The following is an 18,902-nucleotide window of genomic DNA, read 5'->3' as shown; positions in this document are numbered from 1 at the left end:
ACCAGGCATCCCCAGCTTGTCCCTTGTGTGGTCTTTACACCTTGCACTCACTGTCACCCTGCCTGGAAAACTTCAGGTCTAAGCTTGAGACCCTTCCTTTGAAGGACCTTCTCCTCCTGCCCCACTTTCTAGCAGATCACTCTATTTATAGATTCTATAGCATCTAAAATGATCTTATTGGGACATCCCTGGTGGTCCAGTGGTTAAGACTCTGCACTTCCACTGCAGGGGACACAGGTTCCATCCCTGGTCAGGAAACTAAGATCCCGCATGCCTCCCAGCTCGGCCAAAATAAAATAAAATGATCTTATTTATTCTCTCTTTATTTCTGTCTCCATCTCCAACATGTAACCTGGGAGAAAGCAGGGACTTGATCCTTGTTACTGTTTTGTTCCAGCACCTAGAACAAGCAGCTTGATGTGTAAGAAGGAGAGATGCTTATAATTTTATTTTATTTTTTAATTAATTTATTTTTTTACACTTTACTTAAAAATGGTGATAAATTTTGTGTTTTGTGTGTGTGTGTAATTTAATTTTTTAATTTTTTGACATAATAAACTGCATATATTTAAAGTGTACAACTTGATATTTTTCTTATTAGTAATGTATATATGGCAATCCCAGTCTCCCAATTCATCCTGAATTATTTTTAAAATAAGAAAATAAAAGCCACTTTGAAAAACAGTTTGGCAGTCTTGTATAAAGTGACACACACTCTTACCCTGTGCCCCTGCGATTCCACTCCTACACAAGTGAAATTAGAATCTACAGTCATATGAGAGCTTGTACATGAATAGATATCGTGACTTTATTTGCATTTTCCCCAAACTGGAAACAACCCAAATGCCCCTCAAGTGGCAAGTGGGTGGACAAAATGTAGGGCATGGGTACCTGGGCAGCTACTGGGCAATAAAAGGGAATAAACAACTGATACAAACAACATGCATACCTCTTAAAAGCATTAGGCTAAGTGAAAGAAGCCAGACACAAAAGCTGTATATGGTATCATTTCATTTATAAGAATTCTGGAAAAGGTAAAACTCTTGGGCCAGAAAACACATCAGTGGTTGGGGGGGAGGGGGGTCAGGGTGCAAGTTGATATGTAGGAGACTTGGGGGAATTTTAAGGGATGATGGAATTCTAGATCTTGATTGTGGTGGTGGTCACACAACTGTGTACATTTGTCAAGAGTTGCAGAGCTGGACACTAAGAAGATTCAAAACACAAAAATTGGTGATGATAAAAGCTGACATTTGTTTGGAGCACTGAAGCCCTTCCCACGCATCCTCTCATTTCATCCTCACGGTGTTCTCATGGCGTAGGTTTTGTAGTCCCCACTGTTTGGAGAAGACAATTCAAGCCGAGAGAGAGAGGTTAAGTGACCTGTAGGAGCCACACAGCTACAGTAGAGGAGACAGACATGGACGTTACAGGGTCTGATGGCAGAATCCGTGTTCCTGTCTGCGACAATATGCTGGTGGCCCAACTCCCTGTCAGGACACCAAATGAATCCCCAAGGGAGAGAGGACACGGAACAACAGCAGCTCCCAAGCCACCGGGGATGGCGCGCTGCAGCGGAGCAAAGCGCGCTACCCAGACGCACGGCGGTGCTTGCCACGCGCCCCGAGGGCCGACAGGTGGCGCCCGGAGGCCGCCCACAGCTTCCTTTTGCAAATTCGCCTGGATTTTCTCCAGCTCGGGGCTGAAATCTACCCGGAAGCAGTTCTGTGGGGCCGGTAGGTGTTTTCTCCTTCCCGCCAGCCATTTCTAGGGTGTCTGCAAGACTGGGAGCTTCTTCGCGGCTGCTGAGGTTTTTTTTTAAAGAGAACCCTCGGCACCGCCACCCCACGCACGTGTTACAGTTCCTATTTTCCATCAGAATTCCGGGTGCGTGTGTATGACCACGTCTAACCGTTGTTACATTTAGATTCTGAATCCTGTCGATTGAAGGATCGCAATACTTACTATTTTAATACTTGCGTGGGAGGCCGGACAGTTATCTACCCCCACTCCCCCCGCCCCCTCCATCCCGTCCTTTGCAGGGTGGAAGGGAGAGAGAGAGAGAGATGCTTTTCAGGGTGACTTTGGGCAAACCTCTCTCCCTCTCATGGTGTCAGTTTCCCCATATGTGACCTGAGGGTTTGGATCGTAGTTTCCAGGTTTGCCAGCTGCACGCGAATTCCCGGGGCAGGGGTGGGGGGTGGGGGGTAGATTTCTTTAAAAATTCAGATGTTTGCCGTGGAGGGCAGGCACACGTGGGTTTTGCAAGCTAGGCAGTAGATTCTGATACCTACCCAGGTGTGGGAGACCCCTGACTAGAACCCTCGGGAGGGATCCTTCCAGCTTTAACCTCTGCTTACTTCCTTTCTAGGACATGGTGTTAAACTTTAAAATGGAAGCTTAAAAACAGGAGGAATGCCACTGTGAGACCACTTTACAGAGTAGATTTTGGCATTTGGGACAGAGCCTGAGCAGTCTCTCTCTCTCTCTCTCTCTCCCTCTCTCTCGGCCTGGCCACCGGCTCCCAGGTCTTTGCTTTGTGGAGACAAGATGGACAGATTCCTGGTGAAGGGGGCTGTCAGGGGCCTTATGGGAAAGAGGGAAAAAGAACAGACCGGGGCTGGCCCAGCAGGGTTGGCAGAAGAGGAGGGAAACAGCAGGAAGAAGCCCAGGAGAGTAGCCCTGGAGAATGGAGTCGACGAGGAAGGCCTCAGCTGGAGGCACATTCGAGCCGAGGGCCTGGACTGCGATTACACAGTCCTGTTTGGCAAAGCTGAAGCAGACGAGATTTTCCAAGCGTTGGAGAAAGAAGTGGACTATTTTACAGGTGAGCAGGGCACGGGAGTGTGTGTGTGGAAGGCTCATTGGATAAAACCATTGGTCTGTGTTTAGAGAGATCTGAATCCAGGAGCCATTAATTACAGATGAGTTTGTTAATAGACTCAACACGTATCCGGGCACCTCTGGGCCAAGCACCTTGCTGGGCACTTGGGATACAGACTTTGTAACAGGGATCGCCTGTCCGCTGAGAGCTGAGAGACGGTAAATTACCAGGTAGTTCCTGTGCACGAGGTTCAGACTTTGTTGCTTGTGAGAACTCCATTGCTGGCCCTGCCCGCGAAGTCTAGTGTCTAGAATTTCCGGGTGCTGCTGATGCCCCTGGTCCAAGGACCACACGCTGAGAAGTGCTGCAAGGTGGCAGAGCACAGGGAGGTGTAGAAACGCCCATGGGAGACCCAGCCTCCGTCCTGAGCTGCATCAGTGCCATCTTCCATGGATGCCCACGCCCTTTGTACTCACAGTTGGCAAAATCACTGTGCTAGCCCAGCATGTAACCTAACTTCATTTTGCTTCGGTTTCAGCCTCTTTATATTCCAGTTCTGCTGAGCAATTTTTTAAAAATAAACCTGTTTATTTTTTATTGGCTATGTTGGGTCATCGTTCCTGCACACGGGCTTCCTCTAGTTGTGGTGAGCAGGGGCTACTCTCTTCGTTGCGGTACACAGGCTTCTCCCTGTGATAGCTTCTCTTGTTGGGGACCGTGGGCTCTAGGTACACAGGCTTCAGTAGCTGTGGCTCACGGGCCCTACTGCACAGGCTCAGTAGTTGTGGCGCACAGGTTTAGTTGCTCTGAGGCATGTGGGATCTTCCCGGGCCAGGGCTCGAACCCGTGTCCCCTGTATTGGCAGGTGGATTCTTAACCACTGTGCCACCAGGGAAGCCCCTCTACTGAGCAATTAAGTTACGATGTTTTTGTGTTGTTTTTTTTAAACATGGGCTGTGTTTCTCTAAGTGTTGGGAAAGAATCACTGTCCTCACGTGAATGTTTTGGGCGAGCCTCAGTGATTTTTGAGGTTGGGGTATCAGATATTATTCCTGTTTTCCTTTCTTTCCTGAATACTCAGGGACCCAAGTGTGGATTTCTGAGGCGCTGCCATGTTTCCCCTGCACAGGTGCGCTGGCCAGGGTCCAGGTGTTTGGGAAGTGGCACAATGTCCCGAGGAAGCAGGCGACGTACGGTGACGCTGGGCTGACCTACACCTTTTCAGGCCTCACTCTGTCTCCAAAGCCCTGGGTCCCGGTCCTGGAGCGCGTCCGGGATCGCGTTTCTCTGGTGACTGGACAGACCTTCAACTTCGTGCTCGTCAACAGGTGACACACTTTTCACCTTTTACTTTGGGGACTGAATGTTATGAATCTTCTGTCTCTTCCAAAAGGAAGAGTTTAGGATTCCACTGTATTTTACTCATTTGTACAACAGATAATCCTTTATTGTAGTTAGGGGCGTAGTAGTGGAACATGAGCGACTAGTCTGTGTGTGTGAGAAACAAGGCCACTTGTCCGATTACCAAAGAAAGGACATGGAAGCCCAGAGTACAGCAAAGCAAGACTTTAAAGTTGATCTTGCAAGGGTCGGTGTCTGCCAGACAGGCACATGCGGCACGGTTATAGCAGGCATTTTACCTCTTACTTCGCAAGTTCCTCCCCTGGTTCCTCACTGGCTGAGTACTGCAGGGTTCACACTGTTTGCGGGACATCGCCTAAGCAGTTTTTGATCCAATAAGGTTAAAATCAGTACTTTGTTGCTATCTGATCGGAGGGTTTAGACTTCCTTTAAGACGACGTGACTGTTACCGTGCCTCCCTTTGTTCTGTTACTTTTTGGCGTGAGCCTTTGGTCATGTCATGTCAGCAAACTTTATACCATTTCCTGGAAATGAATCATAAAACGTCTATTGTCCCTCACAGTATGGAGCTCTTACCTTGGCTGGGAGGGACAGGCCGAGAAGTGATGAACAGGTGAACAGGACAACTTCAGATGTTGATAATATCTCGTAGAGAATTAAACAGGCTGGAAGGAAGGAGTCTGGGTTTCTCAGCAGCAGCACTCTTGATGCTTTGGACCAGATAATCCTCTTCTTGGGGCCGACCTGTGCATTGCAGGATGCTGGGCGCATCCCTGGCCTCCACCCACCAGATGCCAGTAGCACCCTGTGAATGAACAATGTTGCCTGCCTTGTCAGTAAACAAAGGATGCTGGCTCCTCCAGCCACTGTAGCCGTCCCCCAGCGGTGAGCCCCAAGGGAACTCGGGATGGAGACATACTCATCTCCAAGCCCTCAGCCACTGCAGCCACCCCCCAAGGGGCACCCAGGGGGACTCAGGATGGGAAAGAACAGGATACTGGCCCCAGATAGCTGAGATGCATATCAAAGGAATGATTTCAGTGAGTCCAGACTGTTGCATCTTCTCATACACAGAAGAGCGCTAAATTCATTAACTTGAGATGTCTGGTGTTCTTTTAATTAATGGTAACCTATATTTTGATGTTCCGACTACCTGGTCTTTGTTGCAAAAAACCCTCTATATCCTGGCTGCTCCCGTACCTCTTCAGAGCAGTCCCTTGGAGCTATCTGAGAGGCTGCCTCCCGGGCTTAAGTCCTCGGTTTTGTCCTCAGACTGAAACTTAATTCTCAATTTTTTAGGTTGTGCATTTTTTTCAGGGGTCCCTTGGATCAGAGCAACCAGAATGTCTCCAGACATCACCTAGTGCTCCCTGGGGGACAAAATTGCCCTGGTTGAGAACTTTGGGTTTCGGGGAAGATGATTAGAGGAGAGTTGACAGAGGGGTGATGTTTGAGCTGATAACTAAACAGAGAGAGAGAGAGAGAGACTGTGAGCTACACAGGCATCTGGAGGGAGAGCAGAGGGAGCTTGGCGTGTCTCTGGTGGTGCCGGAAAGCAGTGAATGAGGGAAGAGGGTATGGGGTGAGCTCAGAGGTGGGCAGGGGCCAGGCTGGGTGAGGAATACAGGTTGTATTCTAAGTGTAGGGAGAAATCATCTTATGCAATAAAGGTTTACACATACAAACCAGGAGAATTTTAAGATGAGTGTTTGGCCTCAATTGGTGTGCTTTGTTTGTTCGTTTTGTCTTGACTGCATGGCATGGCTTGTAGGATCTCTGTTCCCCAACCAAGGGTCAAAGCTGGGCCCCCTGCAGTGGAATCATGGAGTCCTAACCACTTGGCCACCAGGGAAGTCCCTATTGATGTGCCGTTTTAAAGCATGTGATCAAAGAGGGCTGATAACAAAGTGAAAGGCTGCCTCATCTGTAGACCAGATACTGTTTCCCTGCAGGCAAATGAGGATTCTGGGTGTGGGCATGTTGCCAGGGAGGGCTGCTCTGTGAACTCTGCTTGTTTTCTCACTGCAGATACAAAGACGGCCGTGACCACATTGGTGAGCACAGAGATGACGAGAGAGAACTGGCTCCCGGGAGCCCCATCGCCTCTGTCTCCTTTGGGGCCAGCAGAGACTTCTTCTTCCGGCACAAGGATTCCCGAGGGAAGCACCCCTCCCGGAGGATGGGGGTCGTCAGGCTCCAGCTGGCCCACGGAAGCTTACTCATGATGAACCACCCGACCAACACTCACTGGTACCACAGTCTCCCCGTCCGAAAGAAGATTCTGGCCCCCAGGGTCAATCTGACATTTCGGAGAGTCCTGCCTACTACAAAGTAAAAACAATTTAACAGCTGGTACTTCTGTTAGCTCCTTCCCTCTGCTCCAGGAGGGAGCTGGAGTTTCCTTTAGCAACAGGGAACATGGAAAATGTGTAACCCAAGCGCAGGGCTTCTTACATAACAATGCTGAACTCAGAAAGAGGATGTTGGCATCAGATCGGTGAATTATCAAGAATACCAGTTGATGTTTTTCCTAACAAAATGATTCTTTTATTGCTATAATACACAGCAGATACAAAAGGTACCTTTAGCAAATACATAAGTCAGTAGTTATTATGGCATAAACTATAAGTTTAACTTAGGTTTTTGCAAAAAAGAAGCGACTTTGTAAATAACTTAAAGCTAGAAATAAGATTATTTGGCTGCTACTTAATGCCTAATAATTTACAAAATGAGGACGTTGCCTTTAAGTCAGGTGAAGAGACTTTGCATGGAGATCATTCACATTTACAACCATGGCTCCGTCCCTGGCCTCCGACCAAACATCTGCTTACAACTAAACGTTCAAAGGATGAACCCCGTTCACGCCCGGCATCTCTCTCTTATGGCAGATTTCAAAGCGTAAGCAGTGGCAGAACAGCAGTTGCTCAAAGCTACAACTTTGCCAGGCAGGCTAAGGTCACACGATTGAGCATTTGTTCCCCCAGACTCGGGTATCACGGGGACGCGCCTTGTACCATCAAAGCCGGGGTCTGTAACGGAGTCAGAAAGGGACGTCTGCCGTGAACACATCAGAAGCTTTGCACTGCTCCTTCCTCCCTGATGTTTGCGGCCTGGAGAACCTTCACAGTCTGTTCTGTCGGTAACGCGTTCCGAGGTCTCAGGGTGCACATGGGCCCCAGTGGAATGGGGCTCACCTGGGCCTCTAGCGCTTTCAGCTGACACCAAGGCCGGGGAAGCAGGGCCCTCAGCGTGACCTTCTGGATGCGTCTGATTCCAGATCTTATCGCTGAAGAGTCCGTCTGAATTTGGGATCCTTTTTTTTTTTTTTTAAATAAAATCTAGCCAAAACGTAAATACTGCTGTGTCATCAAAGTTCCTTCGGCCCTGGGCTGCCTTCATGAGACGTACCTGAAGGGAGGGGAGGATGCTCAAGAGAGGCCTTTTGTAGGAGGCCACTGGCAACGAGTCCATTTAGAATATGGACCTAGAACAGAATGACAGTACTAGATACCAGCCATCGTTGTATGTCTGGAGAGTTTTTTTAAACTTCTTTCTTCTTTCTTTTGGTGGGAAGGGCTGGACTTTGATGGTCATGGAATCTGACTCTTCACTTTACAGATGAGGAAACTGAGGTCCAGAGAGGCGGCAGCCGAGGCCAGTGCACTACCTCCTGAATCCAGCTCTCCAATGGAGGCCCCACCTGTCTTTCTGACACAGCCCCTGGCTCCACCTGTAAACCTTAGGAGCTCTGCGTGGGCAATAAATAGATAGATGAGAATAACTGTCCACGGTGGGTCCTTGTGTGAGAAGGGGTTTCTACAGAGTGCAGGAGGTGTAGGTGTGGCACAGAGGCTGCCCGGTTCTGGCTGTTCACGCAGTTTTTTGTGTGTGTGTGATTTTTTTTTTCCAATTTATTTATTTATTGTCTGTGTTGGGTCTGCGTTGCGTTTCTCTCTCGCTCGTTGCAGCGATGGGCGGGGAGCTACTCTTTGTTGCAGTGCACGGTCTCCTCATTGCCGTAGCTTCTCTTGTTGCAGAGCACGGGCTCCAGGCGCATGGGCTTCAGTAGTTGCAGCACATGGGCTGAATAGTTGTGGCTCACGGGCTCTAAAGCGCAGGCTCAATAGTTGTGGCGCAGGGGCTTAGTTGCTCCACGGCATGTGGGATCTTCCTGGAGCAGGGATCGAACCCGTGTCCCCTGCATTGGCAGGCGGATTCTTAACCACTGCGCCACCTAGGAAGCCCCACGCAGTCTTATAATATTTGAGAATCACACCTCAGAGTCCAGCATACAAAAGATAACCGCACAGAGAAGGCTGGTCACTTGTAACTGACAAAGTAGAGAAAGAACTTCCCCGAGGGGCAGATCTGGCAAATGAGCTTTTACTACATATAAAGAATTGAAAGGTTAGAAAAAGACATACAAAAAGGGAAGGCAGGTGCGCGTCAGGCGTCTTTTAATGGTTCTTTTGCTCTCCATCTGGTAACTTTGGAAGGAACAGAGCTTTAAAAATTGTTTATGTGACTCCCAGACGAGGTGTATTTTCCAGAAGGGATGTGCTACAAAAGCAGCTGACAGTGAAAGGCACTTTTTCTTCTAAATTGTTGCCTTTAATAATTTCACTAATTCAACCATTTTTATGGGACTGCTTATTAAAAATAAAACATCTATGCTGAAACATTGGAGGGTCAGACAAAGTTAACGCCCCTTGGAGAACACCTAATGTTTCCGAATATAAAAAAGGTGGCTTCCGGAGTCTGGTTTCTTTTAATTACCGGTATCAGGTGAGTGACGAGACACACTCTAGACACAACGACAGCTTTCCCAGCCAGTGCGGCGCCCTGGTGCACACAGCAGAGCTGTGCGGGGACCGGGTCGGGTTTGCTTCGGGGCCACCGGCTCCTGTGTGGAGCCTGCTCTTAGAACACACCAGAAGGCTGCAGGACTCTAGTGGGGCTGCTTGCACGCACACACCACAAACACGCGCGCGCGCGCACACACACACACACACAGAGTTTGGACAGTGCCATCAGCTCTAGCTTTGGGGCCGGGGCAGAGTCACTCTTCAGACTTGTACTCCCGACTCTGGTGCTGCATCTTGGGAAGAACCCGCTCGTAAAACAGCAGGTAGGCGCTGGAGGACAGCACCTCCTGCAGGCTGGCCTTGCGGACGGTGTCGTCAGAAATCCACAGCCACTGGTTGCTGGTGGAGAGAGGGTTCTTGGCCGAAGGCGGAGACCGTCGGTAGGTCACGAAGTGTCCAGAGTGCATGTCTCCATGGTGGACGACAACTGCCATCAGCTGGAAGAGGTACGTGGAGGAGCTGCATGGTGGGAACAAACGCCAGTGGTTTACAAATACAGCAAGGAAGTTTCAGAGGCAAAAGCAATGAGTAAGAGCATCCTAGATGTTCAACAACAGGGAGCTGACACCATGGCACAGCCATACAGCTGGATACTATACAGCCATGAGAGTGCGGACCTGTCTTTACCGGCCTGGGAAGCTGTCCGTGCTGTGTGTGTATGTGTGTCGCGTAGCATGCGTACACACGCACTCACCTTTATAGAGTGGAAGACAAAGATGTAACTGGTGATCTCTAGGTGGTGTCCCAAGAAATTTACAATTTTCTTTCTTTATACTCTATGTACATACATTTTCATACACATGTACATGTGTACACACAGACATGTAACATTTACATTTCATGGACTCTATAACTTATTTCTAAAGTGATCAGTGAATGAGGCATGTGCATATAAAGAGCGTCTCACCTGTAGTCAGGAACTGCTGGGAGGGGGAAGGGCACCGGGGTTGGCAGGGTGGGCAAGAAAGACGGGGAGCAGGCGCCATTCATGAAAATCTGTGTTTTGGGGGCCACCGGCTGGTTCCGAACTGCAAGAGAAAGAGGCCCGAGGCAATGACCGTGAGCAGCAGCTCTGGGTAAACAAAACATGGTTTTGATTAGCTTGAAATTTCACTCCCCAATACGGCTACAAAGGAAAAAGACATTTTGTGCTATGTTGAGTCATGAAACTTCCTACCTTTTTGTCTCTGCCTGTTTTAATTCCAAATAGGACAAATGCACCCAGCTCCTGGCCACCTGCTCACTTTGACAGCTTGGTGAATCTTTGAGATTCCACAGCCCTGTTTGCTGAAGACACGTGTCAGAGTCAAGCAGTAGCCAATTTACTGGCATTTTGAACTAAACCAAGGTTTTGCGGCCTTGACGCTATGGACACTCGGGGCTGCAGGAGCCTCAGGGGCGGGGGTGGGGCTGTCCCGTGCGGAACGTCCAGCAGCCTCCCTGGCCTCCACCCACCGGATGCCGGCAGCCCCTCCTCTCCCAGTTGTGACACCAAACGTGTGACCAGCCATTGCCCAGTGTCCCCAGGGCGGGTCACACACCCTGTTGAAAAGCACTGATCCAGATGTTCTCTCTTCTTTGGATGTCAGCTTCTAAGAACAGCTGCAGGTGACAGCGGTGATAATGTTTACAGGTGTAGATAAGATAATTAAGGAGATGTTTACATCTCTCCTCCTTTCAAGTGTCATATTTGGGGGCCTTTCATACCAGGTAGTTCACTGTTGGCCTCTTTAATCACCATACTCTGAACATTAGCAGACCTGCACTCCCACCAGGGAAAGGAGGAGGCCAAGGCAAAGAGCCCCTTGATTTAAAACTGGGCCCTCTTCCCACCCCAGCTGCTCTTGATGTTAATCTATTGATCTGCTGAGAAAGGACAAAATTCAGTCTCCCTGTGAGCGAAGTCCTGCCAGGCCATGCAGCTGGATGTAAGAAAGAATAAAAGCAGCAAGGGACGCTGAGTGGGGAAAGTCCAGGGTGCAGGGAAGACAGTCCTGGCTTGACTGGGAGCAACGAACAGGTGGCGAGTTCAGGCTTAGAGCCTTGAAAGTCTGTGGGTGTCCTCATTTATAAAGAACTGAACATATTACAGACAACACCTTTACAAAACCGCCCCGACACTTCATTCCAGTGCCAGATCCCCTGTCTGCTATTTGCCCCTGGACCAATCACTTAGTCTGTGGGAGCCTCGGTTTTCTCTTCAGTGAGACGAGCGTGATAATAGCTACCTGGCTTCACTGGGTCCTGATTTAATGATTAACCTCAAAGGACGATGGTAATGGGATCAGATAAATAAGCAACTCAGTAAAGAAGAAGTATCAACCCAAATAAGATGCTCTGGGATCTTCAGCTGCAACATTGCCTCCCCACATTTTCTGTCTAAAGAGATGACTGTACTGGGGGAAAAAAAGAGAAGAAATTCACTGGAACGAAGGTGAGCCAATTATTGTTTAGTCAGAAGACCAGAAAGCAATCTTCCGCTTTCCTGCCCATACGTTTCCATCTGCCATAGTTTTTAAAAACTACACATCTCATTACTATATCATTTTAACCTCTTTTACGAAACCCTCCCTCTCGCACCCTCAATCCTGCAGTTCTCAAGAATTTAAGCAGCCGTTGGGCAAGCCTGGCCCTCGCGGCTCAAGGGGCCCAGAAGCTCCCTCTCTGCTGCAAATTCCGACTGCATCGGCCCCTCGGGCAGGCACCTGGCTTGGGGGCTGCCGACCCGTCCTGCAGCTCCAACGCAGTCCCTGCCTTCTCGCGCGGCTCGGGGCTGCGGCGCCCAGGCCTGTGTCCCAGGAGGTGATACTTGTAGATGTCCATCATCAGGAACTCGCCGAACTGCACGTGCTCGTGCCGCTTCAGGGGCGCACCGTGGCTGGACCAGCTCAGCCGCTGCAGGTGGATGCACAGACACTGCGGGAGCTGCGGGGGGCGGGGAAGAGATGGGAAGAGCCGCGGCTCGGAGGCGGGACCCAGGGGGCCCTCAGGGGCAGAGCCAGCCAGGCGTGCAGCGTGGGCTCACCTTCCCTAACTTTAACTGTTTGACAAACGTGGTCCTCTGGTGTTCCACCTTCTCCCCGTTCAGCGTCCCTTTTGCTTCAATCTGAAATAAAGGAAACATCTCTCTGCAGAAGTTCTTGAAACAGGAACCCTAGGGAGAGCTGCGGGTCAGGTTGGCATTACACCTGCCTTCACTGGGCACTTGACGCCTACCTGCTGAAGGAACTCAGCTGCCCAAATATTTGTGAGTTGCTTTCAACTCTTTTAAGTCATTAACTAATGGTGACCGTGGAGGCAAGAGACGTGAAGAGGCCGCACTGAAACTCTGACTCTGGCATGTCATCTGTTTTGTTCTACATCTTCAAATATTCTGTCCCACACAGTTCCTCTTAATTCAGAGGATGACATTCAATTGCTCGGGGGAGTTGGGCAGGTAGCTCAGCCGAGGCAGGTGTGAGATAGGCGGGTGTGGAGGGGATTGCAGCAAATTGGAGCAGGCCTGTCCCACCTCAAAGCATGGTATTCCAATTATTTTTCTTTAAACATTTTGTGGATGAAACAACACTCATCTGGGAAAAAGATGTGGTCCATGGGCTGCCGATTTCCTAACCCCGTTAGGTGGATGTGGCTGTGGCTGCTGAGAGCCTCTGGGGGTAGGCAGCAGAGCGTGGGGCCGAGGGCGTGGGGGGCGCTATGCCAGGACACGAGAGCCAGCTCAGGAGATGGCGCTTGGGGTTAAAGCCACACCTTTGTACAGTTGTCACATACGACATCCCGCACGGATTCCGACGAGATGAAGTGGTGAAGGCAGTGGTCCAGGGTCAGTGGATGACCCTACAGCATAAGAAGAACATTCACGATTACCGTTCAAGGAGAGCTGGACTGAAACTATGAACAGTGTGAAGCCCAGAGCTTTATTCTGCTTAGGTAGGCAGTGAAGCTTCCCGAACAAACGGGGAGCTCAAAGCACCCCAGATTTGCTATTATGGATGGATTCAAGGGTATGAGGATGTAACACTGCAGAAAATTATGGGCTTCCACGTTCTTTTAGATATCTTTGAATTTGATGGGTGTGTGTTCAAAAAAGCCAAAATTTTTGGAGCAAGTGAGAAACTGCCCACCTCCTTCTCCCCTCAGACAGGCCACGGTACCACAGATTAAAACTAAATCGGGTTCAACCAACCACGTGTCTGAGTCACATGTAGTACCTGAGCTACACAAAATGCCTCAAAGCCCTTTCAGAATCAAATGTCTCTGAAACAGACCACAAATAAACCACAGGTCAGTACGTACCCATGTGGCGGCTGGAATACTGAGTGAAAGGCTATCAAAGGTGTCAAATCGAACGGGGCTCTGAAACACATAGTGCAGAAAATCCAGAAAGGACTTAGGTTCAATTCAAAGCTTTACAGGTGGGAAGACATATGCCTATAAAACAGTTTAATATTTACAAGCCCAAGATTAACATAGTCAAACATAATGTATGTACCTGGAAGCAAATTCTATTAAGAACAACCGTGTACACATAAGAACTACAATAATACTAAAGGATATCTTAGAAAACCTATACAACAGCATATCTGACTCAGCAATTTTGGGGATTTTATCCTAAGGAAAAAACCATGGATAACATAACTACCAGGATGTAGTTATCACAGCATCATTTATGAGAGCAAAATGTGAATGGGTGAAACTTCTAGGGAATGATTAAATAAGTTATATCATGTCCATATATTACAGAATGGAATACTATATTAAAAAGAGTGTAGTAGAAGTATACATGATTATATGAAAAGATGTGCATGTTATATTATTAATTGCAAAAAACCCCACAACAGATAATAAAACAGGGTTAAGGGTTCCTGCTTTTGTTGATCACAGAGTGGTTGCCTAGACTAACTCCTTGATAAAGCAATGATAAAATCTGGACCAGAACAAAACAATTTGAACAACTGGAGGGCTACCAAAAGCAGGCAGAAATGTAAAAGAAGTCAACTCTTGGAGAAACAGAGCCTCCGTGGGTGAGATTTGCATTGTGGGCTTCCTTGCCTGAGGGAACCCCTTAATCCACGCAGTTCAGTGTTAGGTGGGAAAAAGCAGCAGTCTTACAGGATTAAGGTATCAGAAGACAAAGTTCAGGGCTGGCACAGAGGCTGGAGGAAATCCCAGAAAGAGAGGAGCCAGGAGAGAATAAGCTCTGGAATCTATGTATAAACCCTGCTCAACTCCACGGCTGATCCCTGAAGCACACACACACGGAAGAGACTCCAGGGACTTGGCAAAAAGCTGCGGCTGGAGACTGAAAAAACTGAGCAGAGATTCTGCTGGCCAAAGCTAGAGAGACAGGGCTTGGAGTCTGAGCTCAGCCAAGTTAACTGCCTGCTAGAAGAGAGTTCATTATTTCTCAGAATCCAGAGTCTCTACGACAATGTCAATATGCAATAAAAAATTACTAGACATACAGTACAAAGAAAGAAGAAAGTGTGACCCATGGTGTAGGGAAGAGGAGATGATGATGAGCTGGATGGTAAAATTAGCACAAGGACCCTAAAGAAGTACTATAAATATGCTCAAGGATGCAAAAGAGAGAGTTATTTAGATCTCGTGGTGGAGAAATAGAGACTCTCAGCAGAGAAATGGAAATAAAGAACCAAAAGAAGTTATATAACTAAAAGGAACAACAATTAAAATGAAAAATTCACCAGGCAAGCAAACAGAGGTTGAAGATGGAAAAGAAAGTAAAATTGAAGATAGGTCAATAGAAATTGAAGGGCACGGAGGAAAAAGAGCGAAGAAAAAAGAATCAAGCCTCAGTGACCCATGAGACAATATCAAATGGACTAACAAGTAGAGAATGGGGTGTACATTTTTTTGAAAAACATAATGGCCAAAAAAATGTGTAAATTTGGTGAAAAACGTAAGTGTACATAAATGTAACCAAACCAAAACAACAGCAACACTGTCAGCCAAACCAGTCTTCAAAAAGAAAAAGGGCAAAACAAAAACATTTTCACATAAATGAAATCTAAGTGAATTTGTCAGCAGACCTGCAAGAAACGTTAAAGGAATATTTTTAGGTTGAAGGGAAAAAAACGTCAAATGGACCTGGATCTACAGAAAGCACTAATACTGAAAATGGTAAATGTGAAATCTTTTTCTTTCAATTTTTTAAACACATATAACTGTTTAAAGCAAAAATTTATATGACAGTGTTGTGAGGTTTATAATGTATGCAGATGTAATATATATGACAAAGACAGCACAAAAGATGAGGTAACAGAACTATACTTTCATAATGTTCCTACATTTTACACCAAAGGAATAAATTAACTCTAAATAGACTGTGATAAGTTAAAACTGCATGATGTTATCACACATGCAAATGTAAAAAAGTGTAGCTAAAAAGCTAACAGAGGAATTACAATGGAATACTAAAAAGTATTCAAGTAACCCAAAAGAAGGGAGGAATGGGGGAAAAGAAGAACAAAAACTGTATGAGACAAGTAGAAAACAAATGGTAAAACAACAGACCTAAATCCACCATATAAATAACTACATTAAATGTAAATGGACTAAACACACCAATTAAAAGGCAGATAGGAAGATGGATAAAAAGGCAAGACCCAATTATATGCTGTCTACAAAAGCCACACTTTAAATACAAAGACAAAGGCCAAAAATAAGAGCGCAGAAACAGATATACCACAGAAGCACTAGTTAGATGGAAACTAAGCAGACAAAACAGACTTCAAGACAAGGAGTCTTACCAGAGATAAAGAGGGACATTTTACCATGACAGTAAGAGTTAACACATTATAATTAATACATGTGTAAGTGCCTAACAGCAACGTCTCAAAAGAAATTCAGCAAAAAATAGAACTAAAGAAAGAAAAAGAAACAAATTCTAGCAAACACTTAAGGAAGAAACAATACCCGTATTAGCCAAAGACGTTGAGGAAATAAAGGAGGGAATACGTCACAGCTTATTTTATGAGGCTAGCATAATCCTTACAATAAACACTGACAAAGTTATTACAAGAAAATCATAAACATAAGACACTAATAGCCTTCAGAAAATGTTAGCCAATCAAATCTAGTAATATATAAAAAGAATAAGACATCACAATAAAATGACGTTTATCCCAAAAACACAAAAGTAGTTTAACATTAGAAAAATCAAACACTGTAATTCACCATATTAACAGACTAAAAGAGAAAAAAAAAGATCATCTCAATATATGCAGAAAAAGCAAGATGAAATCCAATCAGTCATGATAAAAACTCTCAGCAAACTAGGAATAGAAGAGAACTTTCTCAGTGTGATAAAAGGAGTGTATAAAAACTCAAAGATAATGTAGTACTTAATTATGAAACACCAAATATTTGTTTAAGATTTGAAACAAGGCAAAAGTGGAAACAACCCAAACATCCATCAACTGATGAATAAACAAAATCTAGTCTATTCATACAATGGAAGATTATTTGGAAATAAACAGGAATGAAGTACTGACACATGCTACAACATGTGGAAGAACCCTGAAAACATTATGCTGAAAGAAGCTAGCCTCAAAGCACCTTACATGATTCCATTTATATGAAATGTCCAGAATAGACAAATCTATAGAGACAGAAAGGAGATTAGTGGTTTCCTAGAGCTGACAGTATGGGGAGAAATGAGAAATGACTGCTCATGGGTACAGGGTTGGGGTTTTTTGTGGGGGGGAGGGGGTGGGTGATGAAAAATCTAAAATTGACTGAGGTGACAGCTGTACAATTTTCTATTTTTGTATCATGTTCAAAATTTTGCATAATAAAAATTTAAAGTCTCAAAAGCAAAACACACACACACACACACACACACACACACACACACAAAACAAAAAAAACCCAGCCCTAGAATCTGCTGTGTTCACCATGGGTATAGATCCAACTTTAGGACTCAAAACCCTGCCAGTCCACAACGGGTCTGCTGCTCTTGGTACAGAAGACGCCACCTGAGAATCAACTGATATGTCAGCATTGGCCAAAGGCAGGCAGTCGGTCCATTAAGCATATAGACTCCAGAAAAATCACAAAAGCCAGACACCGATGTCAGTCCACACTCTCTGGATCCTTCATGAATCTTAACATAAATAAAACCTTGCCAGAAAATATGATGTATTGGTATTGTATTTACCTGGTGCTCACAGTGTTTGCAGACCATGTTACTAGTAAGTCTTCCATGAAAAGGATGCTGAGACTTCCAGTGGTTGGAGGTGGGATGAGGTGACCCTGGAACACAGAGCACCTTTTGATAGGCCACCTCTAGCCCTTTGGCACCAACCTCAAAACTCACCCTCCTTCTTAGCATGTGGTAGAAACACCTTCTTTGGAAAAAAAAAGTTCCTAAAAAGGAAACTGAAAGAGCTTTCCTTATTGACATCCATCAAAAAGACAACAGGTTCCCTTCACAGGACAATTTCCACAGGTCCTTAAATGTGATTTCTGTAAAATGGGTACAAGCCACATTTAAAAAATAAATTTGTGTTTGATAACGTCTTTTTTTCTTTTTTTGATTTTTATTTATTTGGTTGTGCCAGGTCTTAGTTGCAGCAGGCAGGCTCCTTAGTTGTGGCTCGCCGGCTCCTTAGTTGGGGGACGCATGTGGGCTCCTTAGTTGCGGAGCACATGTGATATCTTAGTTCCCTGACCAGGGATCGAACCCAGGCCCCCTGCATTGGGAACACAAAGTATTATCCACTGCGCCACCAGAGAAGTCCCTTGATAATGTTTTTTTACAAACATTTGCTTCAAATATTTGAGATGTCACAAGAAGGAAACCACAGATAAAGTGGTTCCATAAAGTGAGATAAACTTCTGAAATCATCAGAAATATAAGCAAGTTCTGAAAAATGCGAGGTTTTTGGGGGGTTAGTGGAAAAAACACAGCTGGGTGCTGTGCTAGTTAGAACCACGGGCTTGAAGTCAGGCCAGCCTGGGCTGGGTTCTGGCTTTGCTTCTTATTAGCCTGGTGATCTGGAAAGACACTTCATGTCTGTAAGCCTCAGTTTGCTGGAAATGGGGGTGATTATGATCCCATTATCCCCCATACCATCAACTTCATGGAGCTGCTGGGAGGCTTCAATGAGAGACTACGGTCTCTGGCACACGGTACACACCCCAAAAGAGAATCATTCTCATTACTACCAGTGTGCAAAGGAATTGATACATCATTTAAAAAATATTTATTTGGCTGCTCCAGGTCTTAGTTGTGGCATGCGGGATCTTTGGTTGTGGCATGCGGGATCTAGTTCCCTGACCAGGGATCAAACCCGGGCCCCCTGCATTGGGAGCGAGTAGTCTTAACCACTGGACCACCAGGGAAGTCCCCATCATTTTTTTTTTAAGTCTTAAGAAAACAATAATTTCCTTCTAAGGAGGAAGGGATCGTTCGCAGGAACAGTTGGCCAAAGTGGAAATGCTGAGGACACAGCAGTTTCAGCTTCTTAAGTTCCTCACAGGACCAATTTGAGAAGGTATAGAAAAACCCTAGTTTGAGGCAGAAGCAAGTCCGTTCAGAGGAAAGTGAGCAGGGCTCAGGTGTGATGAAATGATTCAAGATGTTCACCAGGGGAACAGTTTAACGCTGTTTCCAAAACACTATTTCCTTTCAAGTACACACTTCTTTCAAGTCTGGATGGATGTCACCAGAAAAAAATACTATTTTTAGAGAACATAAAGCAAATTACTGTTATATCTAAAAAGCACACATCTGGGGACTGCCTTGGTGATCCAGTGGTTAAGAATCTGCCTTCCAACGTAGGGGACGCGGGTTCGATCCCTAGTCAGGGAACTAAGATCGCACATTC

At 46.3% G+C, this 18,902-nt stretch overlaps 2 protein-coding genes across 5 annotated transcripts in view; one reads left to right on the top strand and one right to left on the bottom strand.

The window, feature by feature from the left end:
• The first annotated feature begins 1,769 nt into the window (after positions 1-1,769).
• Positions 1,770-7,513, top strand: ALKBH2 (alkB homolog 2, alpha-ketoglutarate dependent dioxygenase). Of its 2 annotated transcripts, none has more exons than XM_057745973.1 (4): positions 1,770-1,887; positions 2,372-2,827; positions 3,954-4,152; positions 6,215-7,513. In XM_057745973.1, exons 2-4 carry the CDS (start codon positions 2,551-2,553, stop codon positions 6,519-6,521), a joined length of 783 nt encoding a protein of 260 aa, XP_057601956.1. In that variant the 5' UTR covers positions 1,770-1,887; positions 2,372-2,550; the 3' UTR covers positions 6,522-7,513. The 2 variants fall into 2 exon arrangements, with proteins under 2 accessions (XP_057601956.1, XP_057601955.1); XM_057745972.1 differs by having other exon boundaries at positions 3,906-4,152.
• The window catches only part of USP30 (ubiquitin specific peptidase 30), a 27,403-nt gene continuing 15,215 nt past the window's right edge, over positions 6,715-18,902 (bottom strand). Inside the window, exons 7-13 of one of the 3 annotated variants that reach the window (XM_057745971.1) lie at positions 17,231-17,325; positions 13,348-13,407; positions 12,802-12,888; positions 12,077-12,157; positions 11,757-11,946; positions 9,959-10,079; positions 6,715-9,510 (exon numbers count right to left, since the gene is read on the bottom strand). In XM_057745971.1, the coding sequence (XP_057601954.1) occupies positions 9,246-9,510; positions 9,959-10,079; positions 11,757-11,946; positions 12,077-12,157; positions 12,802-12,888; positions 13,348-13,407; positions 17,231-17,325 (899 nt within the window). In that variant the 3' untranslated portion in view covers positions 6,715-9,245. Of the gene's footprint in view, positions 9,511-9,958; positions 10,080-11,756; positions 11,977-12,076; positions 12,158-12,801; positions 12,889-13,347; positions 13,408-17,230; positions 17,326-18,902 lie in introns of all 3 variants that reach the window. The other 2 variants (XM_057745970.1, XM_057745969.1) reach the window with 2 other exon arrangements.

The sequence above is a fragment of the Hippopotamus amphibius genome, chromosome 8 (assembly GCF_030028045.1).
Source record: "Hippopotamus amphibius kiboko isolate mHipAmp2 chromosome 8, mHipAmp2.hap2, whole genome shotgun sequence".
Lineage (NCBI taxonomy): Eukaryota > Metazoa > Chordata > Mammalia > Artiodactyla > Hippopotamidae > Hippopotamus > Hippopotamus amphibius.
The sequence above is the reverse complement of the archived record's forward strand: the minus strand, read 5'-3'. Positions and strand labels throughout refer to the sequence as shown.